At 39.3% G+C, this 23,707-nt stretch overlaps 1 protein-coding gene and 1 long non-coding RNA gene across 2 annotated transcripts; both read right to left on the bottom strand.

The window, feature by feature from the left end:
• Positions 1–5,376: 5,376 nt before the first annotated feature.
• etfbkmt (electron transfer flavoprotein subunit beta lysine methyltransferase) lies at positions 5,377–15,398 on the bottom strand. The gene is made up of 3 exons (XM_032524222.1): positions 14,897–15,398; positions 10,899–11,029; positions 5,377–6,028 (listed from the first exon to the last, which is right to left on the bottom strand). Exons 1-3 carry the CDS (start codon positions 15,181–15,183, stop codon positions 5,679–5,681), a joined length of 768 nt encoding a protein of 255 aa, XP_032380113.1. The 5' UTR covers positions 15,184–15,398; the 3' UTR covers positions 5,377–5,678.
• On the bottom strand, positions 11,330–12,053 carry LOC116694504 (uncharacterized). Its single transcript, XR_004333195.1, has 2 exons — positions 11,718–12,053; positions 11,330–11,541 (listed from the first exon to the last, which is right to left on the bottom strand). It is a non-coding gene; the product is annotated as an uncharacterized LOC116694504 (long non-coding RNA).
• Positions 15,399–23,707: the final 8,309 nt, after the last annotated feature.

Here is a 23,707-nt window from a genome sequence, read left to right on the forward strand (position 1 = left end):
GAAGGTGTTTATTATTAAAGGTGAAAAAAAATCCAAACCATCATGGCCCTGTGTGAAAAAGGGATTGCCCCCTAAACCTAATAACTGGTTGGGCCACCCTTAGCAGCAACAACTGCAACCAAGCGTTTGCGATAACGTGCAGTGAGGCTTTTACAGCATCCTGGAGGAATTTTGGCCCACTCATCTTTGCAGAATTGTCCTAATTCAGTTACATTAGAGGGTTTTCGAGCATGAACGGCCTTTTTAAGGTCATACCACAACATCGCAATAGGATTCAGGTCAGGACTTTGGCTAGGCCACTCCAAAGTCTTCATTCTGTTTTTCTTCAGCCATTCGATGGTGGACTTGCTGGTGTGTTTAGGATCATTGTCCTGCTGCAGAACCCAAGTTCGTTTCAGCTTGAGTACACGAACAGATGGTCGGACATTCTCCTTCAGGATCTCTTGGTAGACAGCAGAATTCATAGTTCCTTTTATCACGGCAAGTCTTCCAGGTCCTGAAGCAGCAAAACAGCCCCAGACCATCACACTACCATCACCATATTTTACTGTTGGTATAATGTTCTTTTTATGAAATGCAGTGTTCCTTCTACGCCAGATATACTTGGACACACACCTTCCAAAGAGTTACACTTTTTTCTCATCGGTCCACGGAATGTTGTCCCAAAAGTCTTGGGGATCACCAAGATGTGTTGTGGAGAAATTGAGACGAGCTTTGATGTTCTTTTTGCTCAGCAGTGGTTTTCTCCTTGGAACTCTGCCATGCAGGCCATTTTTGCCCAGTCTTTTCCTGATGGTGGAGGCATGAACGCTGACCTTAACTGAGGCAAGTGAGGCCTGCAGTTCTTTGGACGTTGTTGTGGGGTCTTTTGTGACCTCTTGGATGAGTCGTCGCTGCGCTCTTGGGGAAATTTTGGGCGGCCGGCCACTCCTGGGAAGGTTCACCACTGTTCCATGTCTTCGCCATTTGTGGATAATGGCTCTCACTGTGGTTTGCTGGATTCCCAAAGCTTTGGAAATGGCTTTATAACCCTTTCCAGACTGATAGATCTCAATTACTTTCTTTCTCAATTGTTCCTGAATTTCTTTGGGTCTCGGCATGATGTGTAGCTTTTAAGGATCTTCTGGTGGACCTTACTGTGTCAAGCAGCTCCTATTTAAGTGATGCCTTGATTGTGAACAGGTGTGGTAATAATCAGGCCTGGGTGTGGCTGGAGAAATTGAACTCAGGTAAATGTGCTGTATTTATATAGCACTTTTCTAGTCTTAACAACTGCTCAAGGGCTTTTACATCTACAGGAAACATTCATCATTCACACACATTCATACACTGTGGATGGGGCTGCCGTACAAGGTGCCACCTGCTCATCAGATAAACATTCATACACATTCACACTCCGATGCGCAGCACCAGGGGCAACTCGGGTCTCAGTGTCTTGCCCAAGGACACTTCGACAATGACTGCAGGGGCGGGGATCGAACCACCAACCTTCCGATTGGGTGGCAACCGCTCTACCACTGAGCCACAGCCGCCCCAGGTGTGGACAACCACAGTTATAGGGCAATCACTTTTTCACACAGGGCCATGATGGTTTGGATTTTTTTTCACCTTTAATAATAAACACCTTCATTTACAAATTGCATTTTTTGTTTACTTGTGTTGTCCTTGACTATTGTTTAAATTGGTTTGATGTTCCGAAACACTTAAGTGTGACAAACATGCAAAGGAACAGGAAATGAGGAAGGGGGCAAACACTTTTTCACACCACTGTATATTGGCACATTTTGCAATTCCAATTAAAAAAAAACTTAAACCTCTCATAAAAGCACATCCCAGTTCACTGCCGCTGCCCCCAAACCCACCTAAGGTGAAAGGCACCCCACTTAGGGGCAAAAATAATTGTCTAATATAATCTGTCATGACACATACATATACATCATAGTAACACACCCAGATGTTTCCAGTGTGATTTAGTGTTCTGAATTGAACTCCAGTTTGGATCCAGTGTTATTTTTGAGTTATGAATTGTTGTGGAGAACCTGTCTGAGTCACTTTATTAAATTAAGACTCTTTTTAGGGCCGATGGCCCCCTTAATTATGATTTCTATTAAAGACACAAAGGAGACTAGATAACACACTGAAACACACTGAAAACTAATTCATTTATGTTTAACGAGCCATCAAAAAAGTATGTTTTACATGTTGAGGTTTAATGTGGAACTAGGGAATTGTGTCATCAGGAAATGCATTTGATAACAATGTCACAACACAAACACAAACGCTACCACACAAATCCAAATTCTACCACACAAATGCAAAAGCTACCACACAAATGCAAAAGCTACCACACAAACCCAAAAGCTACAACACTATTTGTCAACAACACAATCACTTCCGTTGTTGCTTATGTATTTGTGTTGTGGCTATTGTGTTAGCAATGTAGCTTTTGTGTTTGTGTTGTAGCCTTTGTGTATGTGTTATGGCTTTTGTGTTTGTGTTGTCGCTTTTGTGTTTTAGCTTTGGGTTTGTGTTGTAGCTTTTGTGTTAGCGTTGTAGCTTTTGTGTTGTAGCTTTTGGGTTTGTGTTGTAGCTTTTGTGTTTTAGCTTTGGGTTTGTGTTGTAGCTTTTGTGTTTGTGTTGTAGCTTTTGTGTTTTAGCTTTGGGTTTGTGTTGTAGCTTTTGTGTTTGTGTTGTAGCTTTTGTGTTTAAGCTTTGGGTTTGTGTTGTAGCTTTTGTGTTAGCGTTGTAGCTTTTGTGTTTGTGTTGTAGCTTTTGTGTTTTAGCTTTGGGTTTGTGTTGTAGCTTTTGTTTGTGTTGTAGCTTTTGTGTTTGTGTTGTAGCTTTTGTGTAACTATTGTGCCTTTTGTGTTTGTGTTGTAGCTTTTGTGTTACTATTGTGCCTTTTGTGTTTGTGTTGTGGCTTTTGTGTTACTATTGTGCCTTTTGTGTTTGTGTTGTAGCTTTTGTATTTGTGTTGAACCGTCTCAGCCACCGTAGTTAGCTAATATATAGTATGTAAGTATATACAGTATATAGGCAGTTGAGTAACGCAAAGAAGAGTAAGTAAAATTTGAACATCCGGCCTGAACCTAAATCTTTCTGCACCCCCCTCCCCCTCTACTCTCCTTTGAGATGAGAAAACCCCAGCTGTGATACTAGATACAGAAGGGGAAGTTAAACCTGCCAATCTCAACTTTAAATCTGAATAATCTCAAATATCTCAATGCAGCTCTAACAGGAAGTATCTGCCAACTAGCAGACTTGAATACTAATACTTCTTTTCCAGCTGACAGATGGATTTATTCAGTTTACACCGGCTCCCCCAGAATGGATATTTTAAAATCCATCTTAATTCCATTATAGTTCTTATTTAAACTACCCCCAGCTGTACTAAAACCAGACTTCTTCTGAGATGAAAAAACAACGTCAATAGACCAGGAATGACAGTTTTGCTTGTGGAAAGTTATGAAAAAGTAACGACACTTTATATCACTGCACAGTGGGACCACAAGCATAATTATCTTTAAAAATGACTGGTTTCTCTTTAAGATGTGTACTCACTAAACATGTTGATGTCCCCATTGAGGTACTTGTCACTACATCACTGCTGTCTCTTGAAGAGGACTACGGAGATGGGTAGTGATGGATAAGGTCACGAGATCATATGTTGCATAATAAGGAATGCTGCATGACCCGTTTATTATGAAACAAGAGCCAATATGTGTGTTAAAAACAGAAGAAAGCAAGCTGTTAATTATTTAACCAAAAAAATCAGGTCACACTTAGACTTAGACTTAGACTTCCCTTTATTGATCCTTTGGGATGACTCCCGCAGGAAATTGAAAGTTCCAGCAGCAGTTTTTAGCAAGAACAAAGAAATAAAAAATAGATAAAAAGACAGTATAAAGACAACAAAATCAACAAAATACCAATAAAAATTATAACAACTATAAGAACATTTGTCAAATAAACAAAGAAAAGACCATAAATTATTATTAAAGTGTCAGTGTTTAGTCCAGTGTTAAAAATTATTATAAATAAATTGACCAGGTGTGAATTTAAGTCCAGGTGTGCATGTTGTATGTATGTATGTATGTGTGTATGTATGTATGTATGTATGTATGTATGTATATATGTATGTATGTATGTATGTATATATGTATGTATGTATGTATTGTCCTCTCTGCCTATTTCCTGCTCCCCCCTAGTGAGGAGTTGTATAGTCGGATGGCATGAGGGACAAAGGAGTCCTTGAGTCTGTTGGTCCGGCACTTGGGGAGGAGCAGCCTTCCACTGAACCGGCTCCTCTGGGTGCTGATGACGGTGTGCAGGGGGTGGCTGGCATTGTCAGTAATGTCCAGCAGTTTGTCCAATGTCTCCTCTCTGCCACCGTCACCAGTGAGTCCAGCTTCATGCGACCACAGAGCCGGCCGCCTGATCAGTTTATCCAGCCTGTGGGTGCCTTCTTTGATATGCTGCCCCCCCAGCACACCACAGTGTAGAAGAGGACACTGTTGACCACAGACTGGTAGAACATCCACAGCAGTTTGCTGCAGATGTTAAAGGAGCGCAGCCTCCTCAGGAGTACAGCCGGCTCCGTGTCTTCCTGTACAGGTGGTGCTGTGTGGTTGTCCAGTCCAGTTTGCTGTCCAGCCACAGCCCGAGGTATTTGTACGACTGAACTGCCTCCACCTCAACTCCCTCTAGCAGGACCGGTCGTGGTCTTGGTCTGGACCTCCCAAAGTCAATGACCAGCTCCTTGTCTTAGAGGTGTTGAGCTGTAGGCAGTTAGTGCGACACCAGAGAGCAAAGTCCCCACCAGACTCCGATACTCCTCCTCCCTGTCACCGCTGATACACCCAACGATGGCTGTGTCATCTGCGTACTTCTGTATGTGACACAGCTCCGAGTTGTAGCAGAAGTCCGAGGTGTACAGGGTGAAGAGAAGAGGGGCCAGCACTGTGCCCTGGGGGGCTCCAGTGCTGCTGACCACAGTGTCAGACATGATGTCCTTTAGCCTTACGTACTGTGGCCTGTCGGTGAGGTAGTCTCTGATCCAGTCCACCAGATAGGGGTCCACTCCCATCCTGATCAATTTGTCCTGGAGTATAGGGGGGCGGATGGTATTAAAGGCACTGGAGAAGTCCAAGAAGAGGACCCTCACTGTGCCATTCCCCTTATCCAGATGGGAGTGGACCCAAACTCAAAGTGAGCCCAAACTCAATATTTGAAAGTAAAAACACAGATTCAATTACAATTATATCGTTTCATAATTACATATTCATCCACTTTTTATTGAACATAATTTTGGGGGGGGGGGGGGGGTCCATATTGATCTGTAGTTCCTATGCTTTGCTATGCAAAACAAATGGGGATTTTCTACACTGTACTTCAACACGCAGAAAGATAAAGACAAATAAATGCTTATTAATTCTGTATGTAAAATGTATTATTATACATAGCAACAGTACAGGACATGAAACATCCACATATATTTACATGCATCCTGGGTTTTAAAAACACATTGGGAGATAGTTTGTTGTAAGGCAACCAGTGACAATTGAACTGAGTGACCCTGAGTGAAGAAGATAACAAAGCAATCAATAACATATCTCACAGCAGGTGAGTTCATATTTATTACATTGAAACTAGAAAGCCCAGAGGATCCGCTCCGGTCCTCAGAGCTCAGGACGGTAGCACCAAACCCTGCTGCAGGTCAGACCGTAGTTCTCCTCTCTGACACACGCAGGCAGCTCAAACTGAGCCAGCTGACGCAGGAGTCGGCGGATGCCGTGTTCCTCGAACTGAGCTCTTCCCGGATCTCCAATCAGGACTTTGGTGCCTCGGGTTCTGATGCAGCGGTCCAGCCAGCTGTGGAGGCTGGTGGCGAGGGCCTCTTCGTAGAACATGTCTCCGAGGAGGATCAGGTCGAAGGCCCCGGGTTGTGAACCAATCATGTTGTTGGACAGACACACAGCTGGCTCCAAGCCGTTCAACTCACAGTTCATGTGGGTCGCAACCGCTGCAACTATTAAAAAAAAAAGAAGTCTTTTTAGTATTTTACCTTCTATTGCATAGGCTGTTGTTGGGATTTAAAATGTTATATGTGCTTAAATATTGTGTGTGATTAGCATTATACATTTAAGGTAAAAGGTAAAAGCCTTATTTCGACATAAATGAAGACATGTTGGTCATGCATTAAGTTTGTTGTTATAAGTATATAGTTTGTTGTTTGTTATATTAAGTTGTTTTGCAATACTCCTGTTTTATAATATAAGATGTTCTGCTACATTTTGTTATAATCCAGCTCTCCTAAATGTGTCAGAAGTAGAATTGATTGTTAGGGATGCTCCCTGAGTCTGGTTTCAGCCTTTTACCCCCACTGATCTTTTCCTGGACTGAGAGTCATAAACCTTCAGTCACATTCCAACTGAAAAGAAAACGAATAGGCACACACACACAGATCACTGTGGTCTAAAGACCTCACCCTTTTGTGAGATAATACTGGGGGTCCAAGAGCCAGAGAGTCAGACAAAGGAAGGGGAGAGCTGCGACAGCTTGATCCAGGTAACTTTGTCTCAGGATACCCTATGTAATAATTGGATTCACATTTCAACATCTGAGATTTCGACTAATAATTGAATGAACCCTGAGAATGGAGCAGGATTTAGCTCCAACACTATACGCCATATGTATCATATGTATGAATGCACCCAAAAGGAATTAAAGACGCAGTGGCATCCGATCACTCAGACCACATCCTCTGAACACATCCTCCTTTTTTTCAGAATGACTTCAGTGCTTAACTCCAAGCTCGCAAGCCAACAGAGAGTTGCTAGACTGACCGTCTAGATTTCTAGGCTAGGAGCCTTGACGCTAAGTTTCCCTAACCGTAAACAAACCGTATACAGAGTTCAAATTAGCAAAGTCTATGTCAGATCAGAACTCCGTCCACCCACATTCCTTATCTTTTATCATCTTGCTTGAAGGCGTCCCCCTCCTGTGTCTGGGCAGATTCTCCAGCTCTCTCTCTCTCACACACACACACACACACACACACACACACACACACACATACACAAAGAGCCGGCACCCCCCCTTGCCGGCCCCCCCCCCCTGCCGTTCCATCCATCCATTTGGTACAGAAAACAGTTCCTAACCTACCCTCACATTCCTGAACTATGAGGTAATCAAAGCTTAAGCTAACCCTCTGTGTGTGAGTCTACACATTGTGTGTGTGTGTGTATATATATATATATATATATATATATATATGCGCATATATACATTTACATACAAGAATATAAGATATATAAGATATATGTTTATAGATTTCTTGATACGGAGAATACAGGGAATACAAATATATATATATATGTATATATATATATATATATATATATATATATAGATTTATATTATATATAAGATAGATGTATAAGATATACTGTATATTTATAGATTTGTTACTGAGAATAACACATCTAAATCATGGAAATATTTCAACACCATTTGCTGGAGTAATCTCTTTTCAAAAGAGATTTATGATTAACGTGGTCACTCAATACATAATGTGGAGACCAGTGTTGGACAAGTTACTTCCAAAATGTAATACATTATAGATTATTAGTTACTGTCATTTGAGAGTAATACATTATATTACAATATTACTTTCTCTAAATTGTAATGTTTTACACTACTTTTGAGTTACTTTTACCAAAATAACAGCCGAAATTTGACTTGGCAGCTAGCATGTGAATTTCACCACCGGATCAATAGAGTCATAGATTATTCCTAATGTTTTGTTCAATATATATGAATATGCAAAGTAACCAAAGCTGTAAAAAAAAGACAAGTAAAACATACAATAGACAAGTAGAAGAAAAATTAAATTACTCAATTAAAACTACCATACAGTTTAGTGCGGCATTGTTATAAAATGTTTGTAAAGCACTTGAATAAGTGCTTAGTCTATAGGAAATTGTCAATTATAGTGTGATTAAAACTCACTATTTACATTATTTACAGTACATGTATTACAGCTGATATGTGAAAAGGTACATAACCTTACTTGTTTAACAGGAATTTAGTTGTACAGCGAATCATCATAGGAAGTGCTTTTATTTTGAAGCAGCCTACACTGAAGTTTTCTGTTGTGTACTCTTGCTAGCTTACGGAGATGAACGTGAGACGCTGTTGTTTGTAAAACGGTAACATATTGAACAGTAAATGGTCTCAAGTGTTTTTGGTCATCATTCGAAGCCAATCCACGACAGGCCGAGTTACTTATTCTTATCTCAGTCGTAACATTTGGGGGTGACGGTGCTTTGCACAAGGGCACCTGGCACTGCCCACGAGGTAAAGTGACATCTCTCCAGCTACCGATCCACACGCCATGCTTCTGGTCTGTACGGGGACTTGAACCCTCGACCCTCCGGTTCCCAACCCAACTCCCTACAGGCTGAGCTAGCGCCACCCCCAAACCATGAAAAATCAACGAAAATATTTTTTCCCAGGGGTAGCTAGAGCAATGTCTCCATATGTCTCCACTTACCCCTAGAATATACTGCATCTGAACTAATTGACAATAAACATGATTCATGTCAGTTTGTTGTTAATGGTCCAACAGTAGTAGCTTAGAATTATACTAGTGATTTAGTGACTTATATCTGAGTTAGCTAAAAGAGAGAGCAATAATATAATTATTTATCAAAGAATGGGCCAAATCACTGGAGTTATTTAAGCTTATTTTACTTGTGCATGCAGAGTCAGTTTAAAGCATTTCAGTGTTTGTACCGAAAATGACTGGAGTGTGTTCTTTTTAAAGGAGCTGGGAGTCGAGTTAGTGATTTGGTTCATGCGATCACATTCTGCGCTCCGCCCTCAGGGATGCATTCTGTGCTCCTTGCAAGGTCACTCAAGACAGACCTACGAACCTAGGTGGAAGAGAAATCTATTAAAAATATACTTTTAATAAAGTACCTTTTCTTCATTTTGTACTTTTAGTTGAGTGTATTCAATTATTTATGAAGTTAACTTAACGTATATTTGACTACGCTTCAAGTGTAAATAATATGCTAAAATGGAACAACTTTTTTCAAACTTCACATGCACAAAGATACACTAACAAAAATCAAGATTCATGAGAAATTAAGCACCTTTACAGTACAATTGCATTGTATCTCCATTCTGATTAAAATACACTTAAAAAGGCATTGCAGATCGCCTTATAGTTGTGTTTAAGTACATTTTGTACATACTGTTATGATTATTACTATAAAGTATGTTCATTTAGTATGACTAAGTACAATTTTAAGTGATCTACAAATGCACTTCCTAACTATATTTAGTGCTTTAGAAGTGGCCCACTATGACAATGACTCAAACAAGGGCAAGGTAATTGTATTAAATATTAAAACATTGACTTGTTTTTACGGCGCTTGTGACATTTTTGCATTAATATAGCTTTTAAAATGATATTATATTCTCCTCGGCGTAGAGAATGCTTATAATAGTTTGCATCCTGTCCTAAATTTGTTTCTTTGGAACATTATGAATTAACTTTTCTATCCAACACATCTCTGGTGAAGCAGTTTCTCCCTTTGACAGAGGAAGAGGCCTCTGCATCCCAGTCCTCTGTCAAAGGGAGAAGCTTCTTCAAGACAGGTGTCGTCGATAGAAAAGTTAATTAATACGAGTAAAACAATCACAACAAATGAAATCTTTGGTTGGCATATTAAAAAGAAACATTGAATTTAAAAAAAAAAAGTATCACATAATGAAAAGATATTCATTGGTTGTTCATTTGAATTGAAAACTGATTATTATTGGCTATTCAGCTCAACTGAAAAACCTCATTTCCCCCGTAAAGATGGCGTCATAAACATCTGTTCTCCATCCACCATTTTTTGTCAAGCCGTGAAAATGGTCATTTTCGGTTAGAGCGACTGCGTAATGAGAGCTTTCGTCTTTGCTTTCGACCTCCGTGTAACAAATAATGATCACTGTCTTCACATAGGACAATTCCTGAATAAACACCCTTACAGCTTGCATTACAGCGGTGTTAAATAATCTTAGGATATTATGGACTGTTGTTTTCCCATGTGAGCTTCAGTAGAGATGGGTTATCACAGAATACATTCATTCATCAGAGAATTGCACATGGGAAGCCTTGTCTGTAAAGAGAACAATAATCCAATCAAGAGATAACTCTTGTTATGAATTGACACTATAAATAAAATTGAATTGAATTGAATAGAAAGAGATAATACACGGCATGCAAATGGCAGCATAACGCGCAAAAGACATAAACAAAAGTCCAAAGCCAAACATGTGGAGAAGAATGCTGGCAAAACACAGAGAAGATAGAAGATTTGTTTTTGTAACAATGTCTGAAATAACCTTCGGTAGCATTGCAGTTATGCCTATCAGATCCTTGAGGGGAAGACTAAACAGGGGGAAATACATGGGTTTGGGAAGGTTCCTTTTCAGAATGAGTCAACAAGATCATGTTGCAAAAAAAATGGCAAAAAAATGAATCGCAAGACCAAAACAAAATATGGGATACTTTCCTCCAGGTGGAATAACAAATGGGTCGAGGGTTACCTCAGACCTGAACCCAAAAGATTTGTTCTCCATGATTTTTCTCCTCTTTCTGAACTGGGCTGGAGTTACCCCCCTCGATCTCATGTTTAAATAACCTCCCTTTCTGAAACGGAAAACCCAGAGTTTCCCTCATCTCAAGGTTAACAAACTCGGTTTTCACTACACCTGCTTTCTGAAACGGACCACAGATGGCTGATTCACGTGTTTTTTTTCTTTTTCCCACCACAAGGTACATACAGGCTACTAGAAGGAATAACAGCACATGAATAGTATGAATAAATATTGATGCATACCAGTGTCAATGTCATTGGCAACTACATGAGCGGCACCACATAGTTTTGCAGCGATGGCCGAGGCTCCACAGCCGCTCCCCAGATCTAGAACCGTCTTACCCCGACACACTGCCGGGTTATCAAGGAGATACCTGCACGGCACAGAGGTGGCACCGGATGAGACCACACATCGGTCACTACACACGTAAAACTACAGCGCTGAAGCTGGCATCCGATTCGCAGCTTCCGATTTGGCAATTAAGGGGAGCTTTAAGGGAAACTTAAAGCTGAAGTTAACCCCATTAGATCCAAAACCACTACACTTGGACTTGTCAAATCTGGACTCAATTATCCTAGAGAGGTTAAAGAGTCTTAAAGACACTGTTTCATATTTGTAAAAGCCATGTTCTATTTGTGAAAATACAATAAAGGGAAATGGTACAGTTTTTTCTTATGTAGACCACATTAGACCAGGTCCAGATCCAAAACCACTGTACCTGGACTTGTCAAATCTGGACTCAATTATCCTAGAGAGGCTAAAGAGTCTTAAAGACACTGTTTCATATTTCTAAAAGCCATGTTCTATTTGTGAAAATACAATAAAGGGAAATGGTACTGTTTTTCTTATGTAGACCACATTAGACCAGGTCCAGATCCAAAACCACTGTACCTGGACTTCTCAAATCTGGACTCAATTATCCAAGAGAAGCTAAAGAGTCTTAAAAAAAAAAAATCATATTTGTAAAAGCTTTATTATATTTGTGAAAATGCAACAAAGGCAGATTTGACTGTTTTCTTCATTTATAGACCACATTGGACTAGGTCCAGTTTCAAAACCACTATACCTAGACTGGTCAAATCTGGACTAAATGATCCCAGAGAGGGTACATAGTCTTAAAAACACAGTTTCATATTAGTAATGCTTTTATAGCAGGGGAATTATTTCATTTTATTGCATTTACAGCATGGTCTTTGACATTCATCGTAGAAGACCACGTCTCTCCAGTTTCTTATAGCCTTCGCACTTCAAAACTAGAAAATGTCATTTTTATCATTTGGAAATCAATCAAAATGTATTTATAGATCTGCCAATGTTTTTAAATTTACCCTCCAAATCCTTCTCCCTCACAAAAAGTCAGTGTTGTTTTCTCCCCTTTCCTCCATCTGGCCCTGGTCAACCTCCAGCCTAATAGGCCTTCATGTCAGAGATGCAACCTGGGGTGTAGATAGATAGAAGATATTGTTGAATGGAAGTTCCCCCCCCCAAAACAGCTAAAGTTATATTACTGCTTGAAATGTAAAAATCTCTATTACATAATATAAAAAGGTCACCATGCTATGACTATTGTATCCGCTTGACTTACATGGAAATTACATCTCCTTTTATTGCATTTTCACATATAAAATAGGACTTTTACAAATATGAAACTGTGTTTTTAGGACTTGTTAGCCTCTCTATAATAATTAAGTACAGATTTGACAAGTCCAGGTACAGTGGTTTTGGATCTGGACCTGGTCTAATGTGGTCTACATAAGAAAATAAGAGTAACATCTCCCTTTATTGCATTTTTACAAATAAAATAGGGCTTTTACAAATATGAAACTGTGTTTTTAGGACTTGTTAGCCTCTCTAGGATAATTGAGTCCAGATTTGACAAGTCCAGGTACAGTGGTTTTGGATCTGGACCTGGTCTAATGTGGTCTACATAAGAAAAAAAAAAGTAACATCCCCTTTATTGCATTTTCACAAATAAAATAGGGCGTTTACAAATATGAAAAAGGGGATTTTAGACTTGTTAGCTTCTCTAGATAATTTAGTCTAGATTTTACAGTCCAGGTACAGTGGTTTTGGATTGGACTGGTTAATAGAAAGAAGAGAACATCTCCCCTTTTTTGCATTTTCACAAATAAAATAGGGCTTTTACAAATATGAAACTGTGTTTTGACTTGTTAGCCTCTCATAATAATTAAGTCCAGATTTGACAAGTCAGGTACAGGGTTGGTTTTTGGATTGGAACTGGGGCTAATGTGGTCTACATAAGAAAAAAAAGGGGTACATCTCCCTTTATTGCATTTTTACAAATAAAAAGGGGTTTACAAATATGAAACTGTGATTTAAGACTTGTTAGCCTCTCTAGGTAATTGGTCCAGATTTTACCAAGTCCAGGTACAGTGGTTTTGGATCTGGACCTGGTCTAATAAGAAAAAAAGAGTAACATCTCCCTTTATTGCATTTTCAGAAAATAAACTAGGGGTTTTACAAATATGAAACTGTGTTTTAGGGGCTTGTTAAACCTCCTATGATAATTAAGTCCAGATTGAAAGTCCCGGTACAGTGGGGTTTTGGGTCTGGACCTGGTCTAATTGGTTCTACATAAGAAAATAAGAGTAACATCTCCCTTTATTGCATTTTTACAAATAAAATAGAGCGTTTACAAATATGAAACTGGGATTTTAGGACTTGTTAGCTTCTCTAGGATAATTGAGTCCAGATTTGACAAGTCCAGGTACAGTGGTTTTGGATCTGGACCTGGTCTACATAAGAAAAAAAAGAGTACCATCTCCCTTTATTGCATTTTCACAAATAAACTAGGGCTTTTACAAATATGAAACTGTGTTAGGACTTGTTAGCCTCTCTATGATAATTAAGTCCAGATTTGACAAGTCTAGGTACAGTGGTTATGGATCTGGACCTGGTCTAATGTGGTCTACATAAGAAAAAAAGAGTACCATCTCCGTTTATTGCATTTTCACAAATAAAATAGGGCGTTTACAAATACGAAACTGTGATTTTAAGACTTGTTAGCCTCTCTAGGATAATTAAGTCCAGATTTGACAAGTCCAGGTACAGTGGTTTTGGATCTGGACCTGGTCTACATAAGAAAAAAAGGAGTAACATCTCCCTTTATTGCATTTTCACATATAAAATAGGGCTTTTACAAATACGAAACTGTGTTTTTAGGACTTGTTAGCCTCTCTAGGATAATTGAGTCCAGATTTGACAAGTCCAGGTACAGTGGTTTTGGATCTGGACCTGGTCTAATGTGGTCTACATAAGAAAAAAAGAGTAACATCTCCCTTTTATTGCATTTTCACAAGTAAAATAGGGCGTTTACAAATATGAAACTGGGATTTTAGGACTTGTTAGCTTCTCTAGGATAATTGAGTCCAGATTTGACAAGTCCAGGTCCAGTGGTTTTGGATCTGGACCTGGTCTACATAAGAAAAAAAGAGTAACATCTCCCTTTATTGCATTTTCAGAAAATAAACTAGGGCTTTTACAAATATGAAACTGTGTTTTTAGGACTTGTTAGCCTCTCTATAATAATTAAGTCCAGATTTGACAAGTCCAGGTACAGTGGTTTTGGATCTGGACCTGGTCTAATGTGGTCTACATAAGAAAATAAGAGTAACATCTCCCTTTATTGCATTTTTACAAATAAAATAGGGCTTTTACAAATATGAAACTGTGATTTTAGGACTTGTTAGCCTTTTTTAGGATAATTGAGTCCAGATTTGACAAGTCCAGGTACAGTGTTTTTGGATCTGGACCTGGTCTAATGTGGTCTACATAAAAAAAAAGAGTAACATCTCCCTTTATTGCATTTTTACAAATAAAATAGGGCTTTTACAAATATAAAACTGTGTTAGGACTTGTTAGCCTCTCTATAATAATTAAGTCCAGATTTGACAAGTCCAGGTACAGTGGTTTTGGATCTGGACCTGGTCTACATAAGAAAAAAAGAGTACCATCTCCCTTTATTGCATTTTCACAAATAAACTAGGGCATTTACAAATATGAAACTGTGATTTTAGGACTTGTTAGCCTCTCTAGGATAATTAAGTCCAGATTTGACAAGTCCAGGTACAGTGGTTTTGGATCTGGACCTGGTCTAATGTAGTTCAACTTCAGCTTTATCTTCTCTTACATTCCCCTTGACCGACGAATCGGAACCTGCGAATGGGAAGCCAACTTCAGTTTCGTCATAAAACTGTCAATTTCGGGGCTTAATTATTACCTTGAGAGTGCCTGTCCGCCTGGCCAGTATATGGCCCAGTAGGGGTCATCGAAAGGCCAGTGCTCTGGTCTTTCTCTCCAAAATCTGCAGTTTGGGGTGAACAGTCTCAGTTTGATTTCTGGGGTCAGGCTCTGCTCTCCAACTACTTCTGTGTTCTCTACAATAAAACTGCGGATATTTAACTCAGAACTAACTGATGAACATCTAGTTCGCCTTGTTTGTCGACACGCTTTGATGAATACTTTAAAATAACGACTTTGGGGCGTTAAAAGTCCAAACATGGTCATTTGACTTCTTGGAAAAGTAGCTGCTTATCTAGCTAGCACGTTAGCTAGCGTTGTTGCTAGCTAACTAGTCAAGTTAACCACATACATAGCTTAGCTATAGAACGGTTAAATTGTTTTATTTCTACAGCCACATTTAGCTTTAGCTGCAGCTAACCATGTGATGGTGTCGGTAATGGGAAATATCTCGACCACTGACTGTTAAAAATTAACAGCTGAAAGATAATTCACGGGTTAAATCCCCGTCCAGAACAACACGGTTTTCCACACGGATGCAAAACAGTGTCGGACAAATGTCACGACGACCTCCTGAAAACGGGAAACACAATCTACGTTCCGCTCAAAAAGGTTCCTACACCGTATCTAGGCTGTGATCTCTAGTCTATGTGGGTTATTATATAGATAAATAAATACATATGTTAACTGAAACATTTTAAGAACTTATTTTTCGGCTATATGTTAAACGATTGAAAGTTTCACAAACATACAGTACATTTTATACTTTCACTAAAAGAAGATGATGAAAAGACAGCCCCTTCTTATGTCACAACAGTAGGCTACAGGCTACTCTCAATAATAACTCAATGTAATTTCATACTCCTTACAGTGCAGTAGGCTATCACCAGTGAAGATCATTCAAATTATTTAAATGTGATCTTATTTCTCAGTGGACTAATATTCACTAAAAAAGAAAACCAAAAGAAGACAGATTCAATCGAAGATGGGACCTGGACATGCAAAAAAAATAAGAAATTAACTGAATTGTGGCATACATTCCTATTTACTGCTTATGTTATCCCCATGTTTGTAACATTAACTATATACTGTTGTATGTTTGGGGTCTTATCTCCTCTCTGTGTCTGGGGTCAGCTCTTTGCCTGCCCTTGCCCCTGCCCCTGCCCTTGCCCCCATTGTCCCACAACCAGTTCAGAAAAACATCAACTTTCATTCCACTTACCTATCGCAATACCTCCCATGATACATACTGTCGTTTGGTGGAAACTGATGTGAATCGCTTATTAAAAAAAGAAGAAAAAAAAGCAATACAAGGCTACAAAGTGTGAAGTAACTTATCAAAAGAAGAAAGATAAGCTTGAGTAGATCTGGGTGAAGACAATAAGGTTGGGGTAAATCCTGCTGATAAAGGCGGCGCTATTGTGTTGCAAAACATTGTGGATTGTATTCATGAGATCGAAAGACAATTAGGTGATTACCTTATTTACAAAAAACTGTCTTCAGACCCCACTAAGAGGTTATTATCGGGCACGCTAAGCTTGTCCATCATTTCAAAGGGTAACTTTGAAAAGTGGCCTAATTGGACACTACCACTGCTTGATATGTCCCGGGGGGGGGGGGGATAAGAAGAATTAAGATAAGTAAAAGTACATTTTATTTGGAATAAGTTTAGGTAGGTTTGGAATTATTTGTGTTTCTGTAGTCAGTCTCCCCCTGTGTGTTTGAAAGTGGTCTGATCAGCCAATATATAAGTCCCCTTTGTTTCTCTGTTAGCAGGTCAGTTGTATTTTTTTTCTCTTATTTTTTTTGTCTCTCGTGTGTTTAGAGTCTGTTTATTTGAACACTTTCAAGGACCCAAAACTTTATCTTCATTTTGTTGTGACTATTTTTGGGAAATAAAAACCCTTACTTTTGAATTTCTCTTGGGACTCTTCTTGCTTGACTGCTTGGTCCCTCACACCCCCGTAAAAGGTATAAGTGGCATTAGGAGTTGGAAATCATCACCGCTCATGTGGACCACTTTATTAAGTCTGCACTGGTCCCCCTTCCATCCTATGTAAGGGATTCTATAGACTATATTGACACAGTGAAAAAGTTTGAAGTTAAATCAAACATTTTGTTAGACACACTGGATGTTCACAGCTTGTACCCAAACATCCCCTGGGACGGTGGTAAAAGCACACTAAAAAATCTTCTCACCCTGAATCAAGCCCAGCACAGACTGCATTTTGGACTTAGCTTGTAGCATTGACCAATCACTGCGAAGAAGATCAGGAACTCAGGAAGACGACCTCTGATTGGTCCACATACTCAAGTCGAGACAGAAAAACAATACATTTTCAGATGAAATGATGAATTAATAACTGTTCAGTTGTGGATTTATCCTGGCGTGATCGTGCAAAGTCTCAGAAAAGACATTTCAGTTCCAGGTTGGATTAAAAAGCTTCCATGACGCCCCGGATCACATGGAAGACCTTGTTGAAACGGCGCATTTCACAGCTTGTAAACGAAAAAACAATGGCAGAGTATTTCCATAGGGGTCCTGAGATGGGCATAGTAAGCAGAAAAAATAATGAAATTATGAGTCTATTGTGGGTTTTAAAATGTGAAAAGTACACTGTGTGTGGTGTGTGTGTGTTGTGGTGGAAGAGTTCTGTCAACAGTCTGGACAATAAAGAAGTTTCAAACAGAAACATTGTCTGTGAGCATTTGTTTAAATGTGCTGCTTGGCAGCAAGGATACCTTAGTTAGACAGCACGCGTATATCAGAGTACAGTGGAAGAGATCTCAAAGGAACGTAGAAAGTGAGGAGTGTATCCGATGAAGAGGAACAGTATCCTGCTACGAAACCCGGAAACATCTTCTGTAGCAGGATAGAGAACAGGACAGATATGGGCGCAAACACCTGGGACTCCTTTCTCTATCATACAGTCATTTTTAGCAATATCCGCAACATGACCTTCCGGTCTAGACTAAAATATCCCATAACAGTGTGTGTGTGTGTGTGTGTGTGTGTGTGTGTGTGTGCATACACTACGTAGCCTATATTCAGTGGGGACTGCGGTCGACAGGCGGCTGTAATTATGTTCCCATCTGGGATGGGAGGTGGAGGAGTCCTAATGGACCCTTTTCTTCCTGTCATTGAAGTAACCCCAAAACTGACCCCTGTGACTTGAACCAGCACCCTCACAGACCTGCTCAGGCATTGTTTTTACAGGTGTTCGCTGTTTGTCAGGCCTGGAGGATGTAGTGACCAGTGATTTCATAACATTGAGTTTTCGGTCGATAAGGCAGTATGGCAAGAATGCAACAATGTTTTCACAATTTCTGCAGATAAAGGAGATCAGAAATACACAGAGACCTTTGTCCTCCATTATCAAGGTTGTGACTCAGGCGTCTTTTTTAGAATGTCACATTTGATTTTCTTGTTCCAGGCCTGAAATGTAACACTTAAAAAGCACACATGTGAAAATATGTGTGGCTATTTCCAACAAGGCCTTTTCCTATTTAGTCATACAGAGTACAATGGGATCATTTTAAGATAAGTTTAGTCTATTGCAACAAATATCAAGCTACATAAGATGCAAAAAGAAATAAAACAGAGCACTGGACAAAAAAGAGGATGCTATACCACACATGGAAATTAAACACAGCAATGCGCAGTGAGGGATGCAGTACAGTGTTGTTCATAGGTTTACATGCCCATGCTTAAGTTGACTAAAAAGAGGAATAAAAAAAATCTTGTTCTGGAAATTTATCTTAATGCCTTCATTGAAAAAAAGGACACCAATTTTCGTTGTGAATGAATGATGAATTGTAAATAAACAAATGTTCTTCCTTAAAATACAGGGGGTATAAGTAAACACACCCCTATGTTAAATTCCCATACAGGCAGGCAGATTTTTATTATTTAAGGCCAGTTATTTCATGGATTAGGATACTATGCATCCTGATAAAGTTCCCTTGGCCTTTGGAATTAAAATACGCCCCCCCCCAAGCTCACCATCATTACATACCATTCACCATACATAGAGATTAGCATGGGGAACTTTCCATAAAATCATCTCTCAATGCAAAACCAACCAGCGATTAGTCTAACTGAAATAACACCATGCCAATCTCCATGTATGGGGAAGGGTATGTGATGATATGGGGGGGGGGGGGGGGTGATGCTTTTTCAGGATGCATAGCATCCTGATCCATGAAATAACTGGCCTTTTATTAATACAAATCTGCCTGCCTCTGTGGGAATTTAACATAGTGGTGTGTATACTTATACCCCCTGTATTTTAAGGAAGAACATTTATTTATTTACAATTCATTATTCATTCACAAAGAAAGTTAGTGTCCTTAAAGGTTGGATTTTACCTCATTTTTTTATTAAGGCATTAAGATAAATTTCCAAAACATGATTTTTTTATTCCTTTTTTTAGTCAACTTAAGCATGGCCATGTAAACTTATGAGCACCACTGTATATGTGAAAGAAGACCTGAACCCAGCCAACACGTTCTGCAGATAATTATGTGGCTGGCCAATACAAATGCAGAGTGTCTGGTTTCCTTTTGATTTGAACCAGTCATGATTATGTGATTATAACATGTGCAGTCTACATCTCACAGAGCGGACACTATGCACTGGGATTAAGAGTTTCCTTTTTCTGTGTCAAATCTTTGTTCTCAGACAAACTGGTAGAGTCACAGTGGCCTCAGTGTTTTCCTTGCCCAGCATCGCCCACCAGCATCCTCATCTTCCTCCACTCCTCTCTTTTCTCAGACACCCACATCTGGCATTCATTCCTTTAAACAGTGTTATCAGTCGTGTCCTTGTCCATCCTAGGTGTTTACAGGAATGAAGCTGCAGAGACAAAACACCCATTGTCTTAACACTTAGAGCCAGGAACCATTTTTTTCCCTTGTAGGAGATATTGAAGTAATATAGTGCATTGCTTTACAGAATATTGCCTGGGGCCTGTGGTGCTCCCTAAATGTTTCCCAAAGACAAAGAAAAAATCTGAGAAATGGTTTAATTTTACTTTGGAGCTGAGCGTGAGGAGTCTTTTGTTAAAAAGGTCCAAATCTAGTTTGGATGGTGCCAAATCTGTATTATATTTTAACTGATGTACTGAATAAACAACAGGATTTATGGGATCACAAGAACTGCAGTCTCATTAAAATATATAGATCCATTGATTCATAAAATCAAAGATGAAAACACTACCTATATGCAAACATGTTTCACTAGATGTCTCATAATCAGTGACGTAACCCTCCTGTTGTCCTCGGGTCAAATGTGACACCTCTAAAAGTGTCCATATCTCAAATATGGGTTTCTTTTTAACCAAATTACCATAAAGAATGGATTGGATTCCATACAACGGTTTTTGAAAATACAATTGATCATTTTCATTCCTCTGATCTTAACTATTAGTCAAAATAATTCATAGTTTCTGCTTTTTTTTAACTCAAATATTAGGAACAATTCTACATAAAATGAGGGTTATTGACCATGGATTCCAAAAAGTAGTGTAAAACTAGTGGTAGGAAGGTCGTGTTAGTGAAAAAAAAAAGTCTGAAAAAGGGAGAAAAATGTCAAATTTCTGTCTGTTTTTGACCCGGGAGGACATCACAAGGGTTACATTGCTAAAGTGGACCAACTAGTATGTAAACAAATGTTGTAGCTCCCCCTGGTGGTCAATCTGGTTATTTCTAAATAAAAAGTATCATTCTCTGATGTTTTATTGAAACAAGATAATTGACATGAACGATTTGTGGATCTACAGCATGCATGTGCTCTTTATAGACAACAATTTAGTGTGTGTGTGTGTGTGTGTGTGTGTGTGAAGATGAGTGGAACTCTCTTGGCACATGTGTTCTGCAACATTCAGCAACAGCAGCAGTGTGATGTCTGACCAGAGTCCAGCTAAACAGACCCTTCAGACATGTCAGAGGTTATAAATGTATTGCTCATCAGGGAAACATTTGAGAATTTGTATCAGTATGATAAAAAGCAAAAATGATGAAATGTAAAAACATTTCATATACATCCATACAGAGAGAAATAGGAAAAACGTCTAGTCATACTGGTAGATTTGACTAAAATATTGACCATGATAAGGTCAAAAAGTCTTTAGAAATATAATTCTTGACAACTATTTAAGTAAAAGTTTTAAAGTCCTGCATTGGAAATGTTACTTCAAAAAGTGTCAAAATAAAGTGTCAAAATACAGAAATCTGACTTTTCTGTACCAAAACGGTCTCTTTATTCCCTGTAATTAGTACCAAATGACAGCATTATTATGAATTTACATATCAGTGTCTAAGCAATGGCTATGGAACAGCTGAAGTAAATTGTTTCCATTTGAGTCTCATTAAAAAAGATTGAATACAATTTAATCTGTGTGTGTGCAGTTCAGAGAGGTGATTACAGGCATCAGAGATACTGAGGTCATGAATCAGTCCCCCCCCCCACATGCCTGGACATCTTTATTATTTGAATTCCTCATATATTTTTAGTTTAATTAGCCTTTCTGTTGCATTTTCTGCAGTTTCAGTTAAATTTGTGCATGCATTTAAATTACACTTTGTTTCAATTTTACCCATACTTAATACATTATACCATACTTTATTACTTTCCAGGAAACGTCCAGCAAAATGATTAGGAAATTATGGATCTGTACCGACTGCTTTATTTCCCAACGAGAAGATTTTGATTTACAAGTAGTCACATTTTGTCTGGAGTAAGCCTTTAGAATAGGATAGTAGACTGGAAACTCCTCCATGGTTGCTGTTTGCATGCTACTGTCTTCATTAATATTAAAACTGTCTGCATAAGAAAATCATATTATACTGCTTGCTCACCCACAAGATAACATGGAGCCACTGGTTATCTTGTCCATAGCCTGAGGACAGCACGTGCGTCTCCCTGACCAGACAAAGGAGACGTCATCGAAACGGACCAGATAACAACTGACGTCATCAAGATCCAAGATTCAAGATTCAAAATCCTTTAATAATCCAATAATGGGGAAATCCACACTGTTGCAGCAGCAGGGATAAAAGGAAAAGCGGAAAAGTAGAAGACACAGGTCAACACACAGTAATAAATATAATTAAAGGAAGTTAATATGAAGTTGTAAAATGCAGTGATGTACCGACTCTGAGTGTACTTCACTCATACATAAGCCGATGTAGAGGGCTTCAGGTTAGTCATATTTCCTGTACTTTGCAGTAAGTAATGATAAAAATAACATTTGAAACTGAAACTTTACATTTCAGCAATCTCAAAGTGCTATGGAGCATGTAATAATGAAATTTATCCCCAAAAAGTCAATAATTAAAAGATAAAAAGATCAAGTTCTTTAAATAGTTAAGAGGAAAACCTACATTAGTAACACGCTTTCTTGAAAAGACATGTAAGATGTGTTTTGAGGTTTTTATTAAAAACGTCTGTAGACTGTGGGGCCCTCAGGTGTTCAGGGAGGGTGTTCCACAGCCTGGGTGGCTTCCAAGGTGCAGAGCAGGCCTGGAGGGTGTTTGTGGTTGCAGTACGGAGGGTGCGTGAGGAGGTCTGGTGGGTGAGGAGTTCCTGTAGGTAAAGGGTTAGGGTTAGCCTGGAGGGTGTTTGTGGTTGCAGACCGGAGGGTGCGTGAGGAGGTCTGGAGGGTGCGTAGTTCCTGTAGGTAAAGGGTTAGGGTTAGCCGGGAGGGTGTTTGTGGTTAGCAGACCGGAGGGCGCGTGAGGAGGTCTGGTGGGTGAGGAGTTCCTGTAGGCAAAGGGGGGCATGTCCGTGAAGGCATTGGAGGGTGAGGAGGGAGACCTTATGCTCTATTCTGAGTGGGCCAGGGAGCCAGTGAAGAGATTTTAGGATCAGGGTGATGCAAATTGACTCTTACTTGCAAGTAAAAACTAACTTTATGACATTTTCAGTGTCTCTGTCCATCTCTTGGTGAATAATTATCTCGCATAAAAACCAAAACATCCAGAAAAAATAGCAAGGCCAGACCTCATTGTCCACAGATTTCAGCTTCAGCCGGGTTGTGTTGATTCAGTATGACCACCTGCCAGATTTCGGCTGACTTTACACCAAGCAGGCTGCAGCTTAAATAATACATAGATACAGCTAACGACACTATCAAAATACCACATTAAAACATAAAATACCCAAGTCATCCTACAACACAACATGGTGTCCCCCACCTCACTTGAGACATGCGGCTTCAGGCTTCCGAGCGTGTTTGGCTCCGTCCACAGATAAACACAGCGGGGTGCCAGCAGAAATACATGCCAGGAAATTCAGAAGCATCATTTATTTAGAGAGCTCATTATTTGAAATAACACAGATCAAAACCAGGAGCTGTGTTGAATTGATTTTCATTTGATCATTACTGCATGTGACTGGGGGAAGAGTAAAATCATCAAACAATAGGCTGAAGTTGGAACTTGCTGTCACAGGCGTTGCCACAGGACTGATTGTGTAAACAGCACGCCGTGCTTCACTGTCAAAGAAAACCAATAAAAAAATAACACAATAGTATCTCTTAGCTATTCTGGTATTACTCACAACTCATTTCTCCAGTTATGCAAATACCCCAATTAATATGCTTCTGAGGAACAAATCTTTACGCAAGAGTGAGCTCAGTCATATCCTCAGAAGAACGAGTGGTACTTGTGTTATCAGCCACCTCCCTCTTAGTAATCAAAACTGGCCACTGAAACCTATTATAATTACCTTCACCAGAAATTGCCCAGAAATGCAGGAAACAAAGTTTTTGGTGTTCAAAATTTACATTTT

This window comes from Etheostoma spectabile, chromosome 8, assembly GCF_008692095.1.
Source record: "Etheostoma spectabile isolate EspeVRDwgs_2016 chromosome 8, UIUC_Espe_1.0, whole genome shotgun sequence".
Lineage (NCBI taxonomy): Eukaryota > Metazoa > Chordata > Actinopteri > Perciformes > Percidae > Etheostoma > Etheostoma spectabile.

Bases quoted from the DNA above. Each gene is read 5' to 3' on its own strand.
- etfbkmt (XM_032524222.1), bottom strand. From the start codon at position 15,183: ATGACCATGTTTGGACTTTTAACGCCCCAAAGTCGTTATTTTAAAGTA. The intron at 11,030-14,896 runs GTAATAATTAAG...TGTGCCGTGCAG, and splicing joins GGCGGACAGGCACTCTCAAG to GTATCTCCTTGATAACCCGG. The intron at 6,029-10,898 runs GTATGCATCAAT...TTTTTTTAATAG, and splicing joins TGCCAATGACATTGACACTG to TTGCAGCGGTTGCGACCCAC.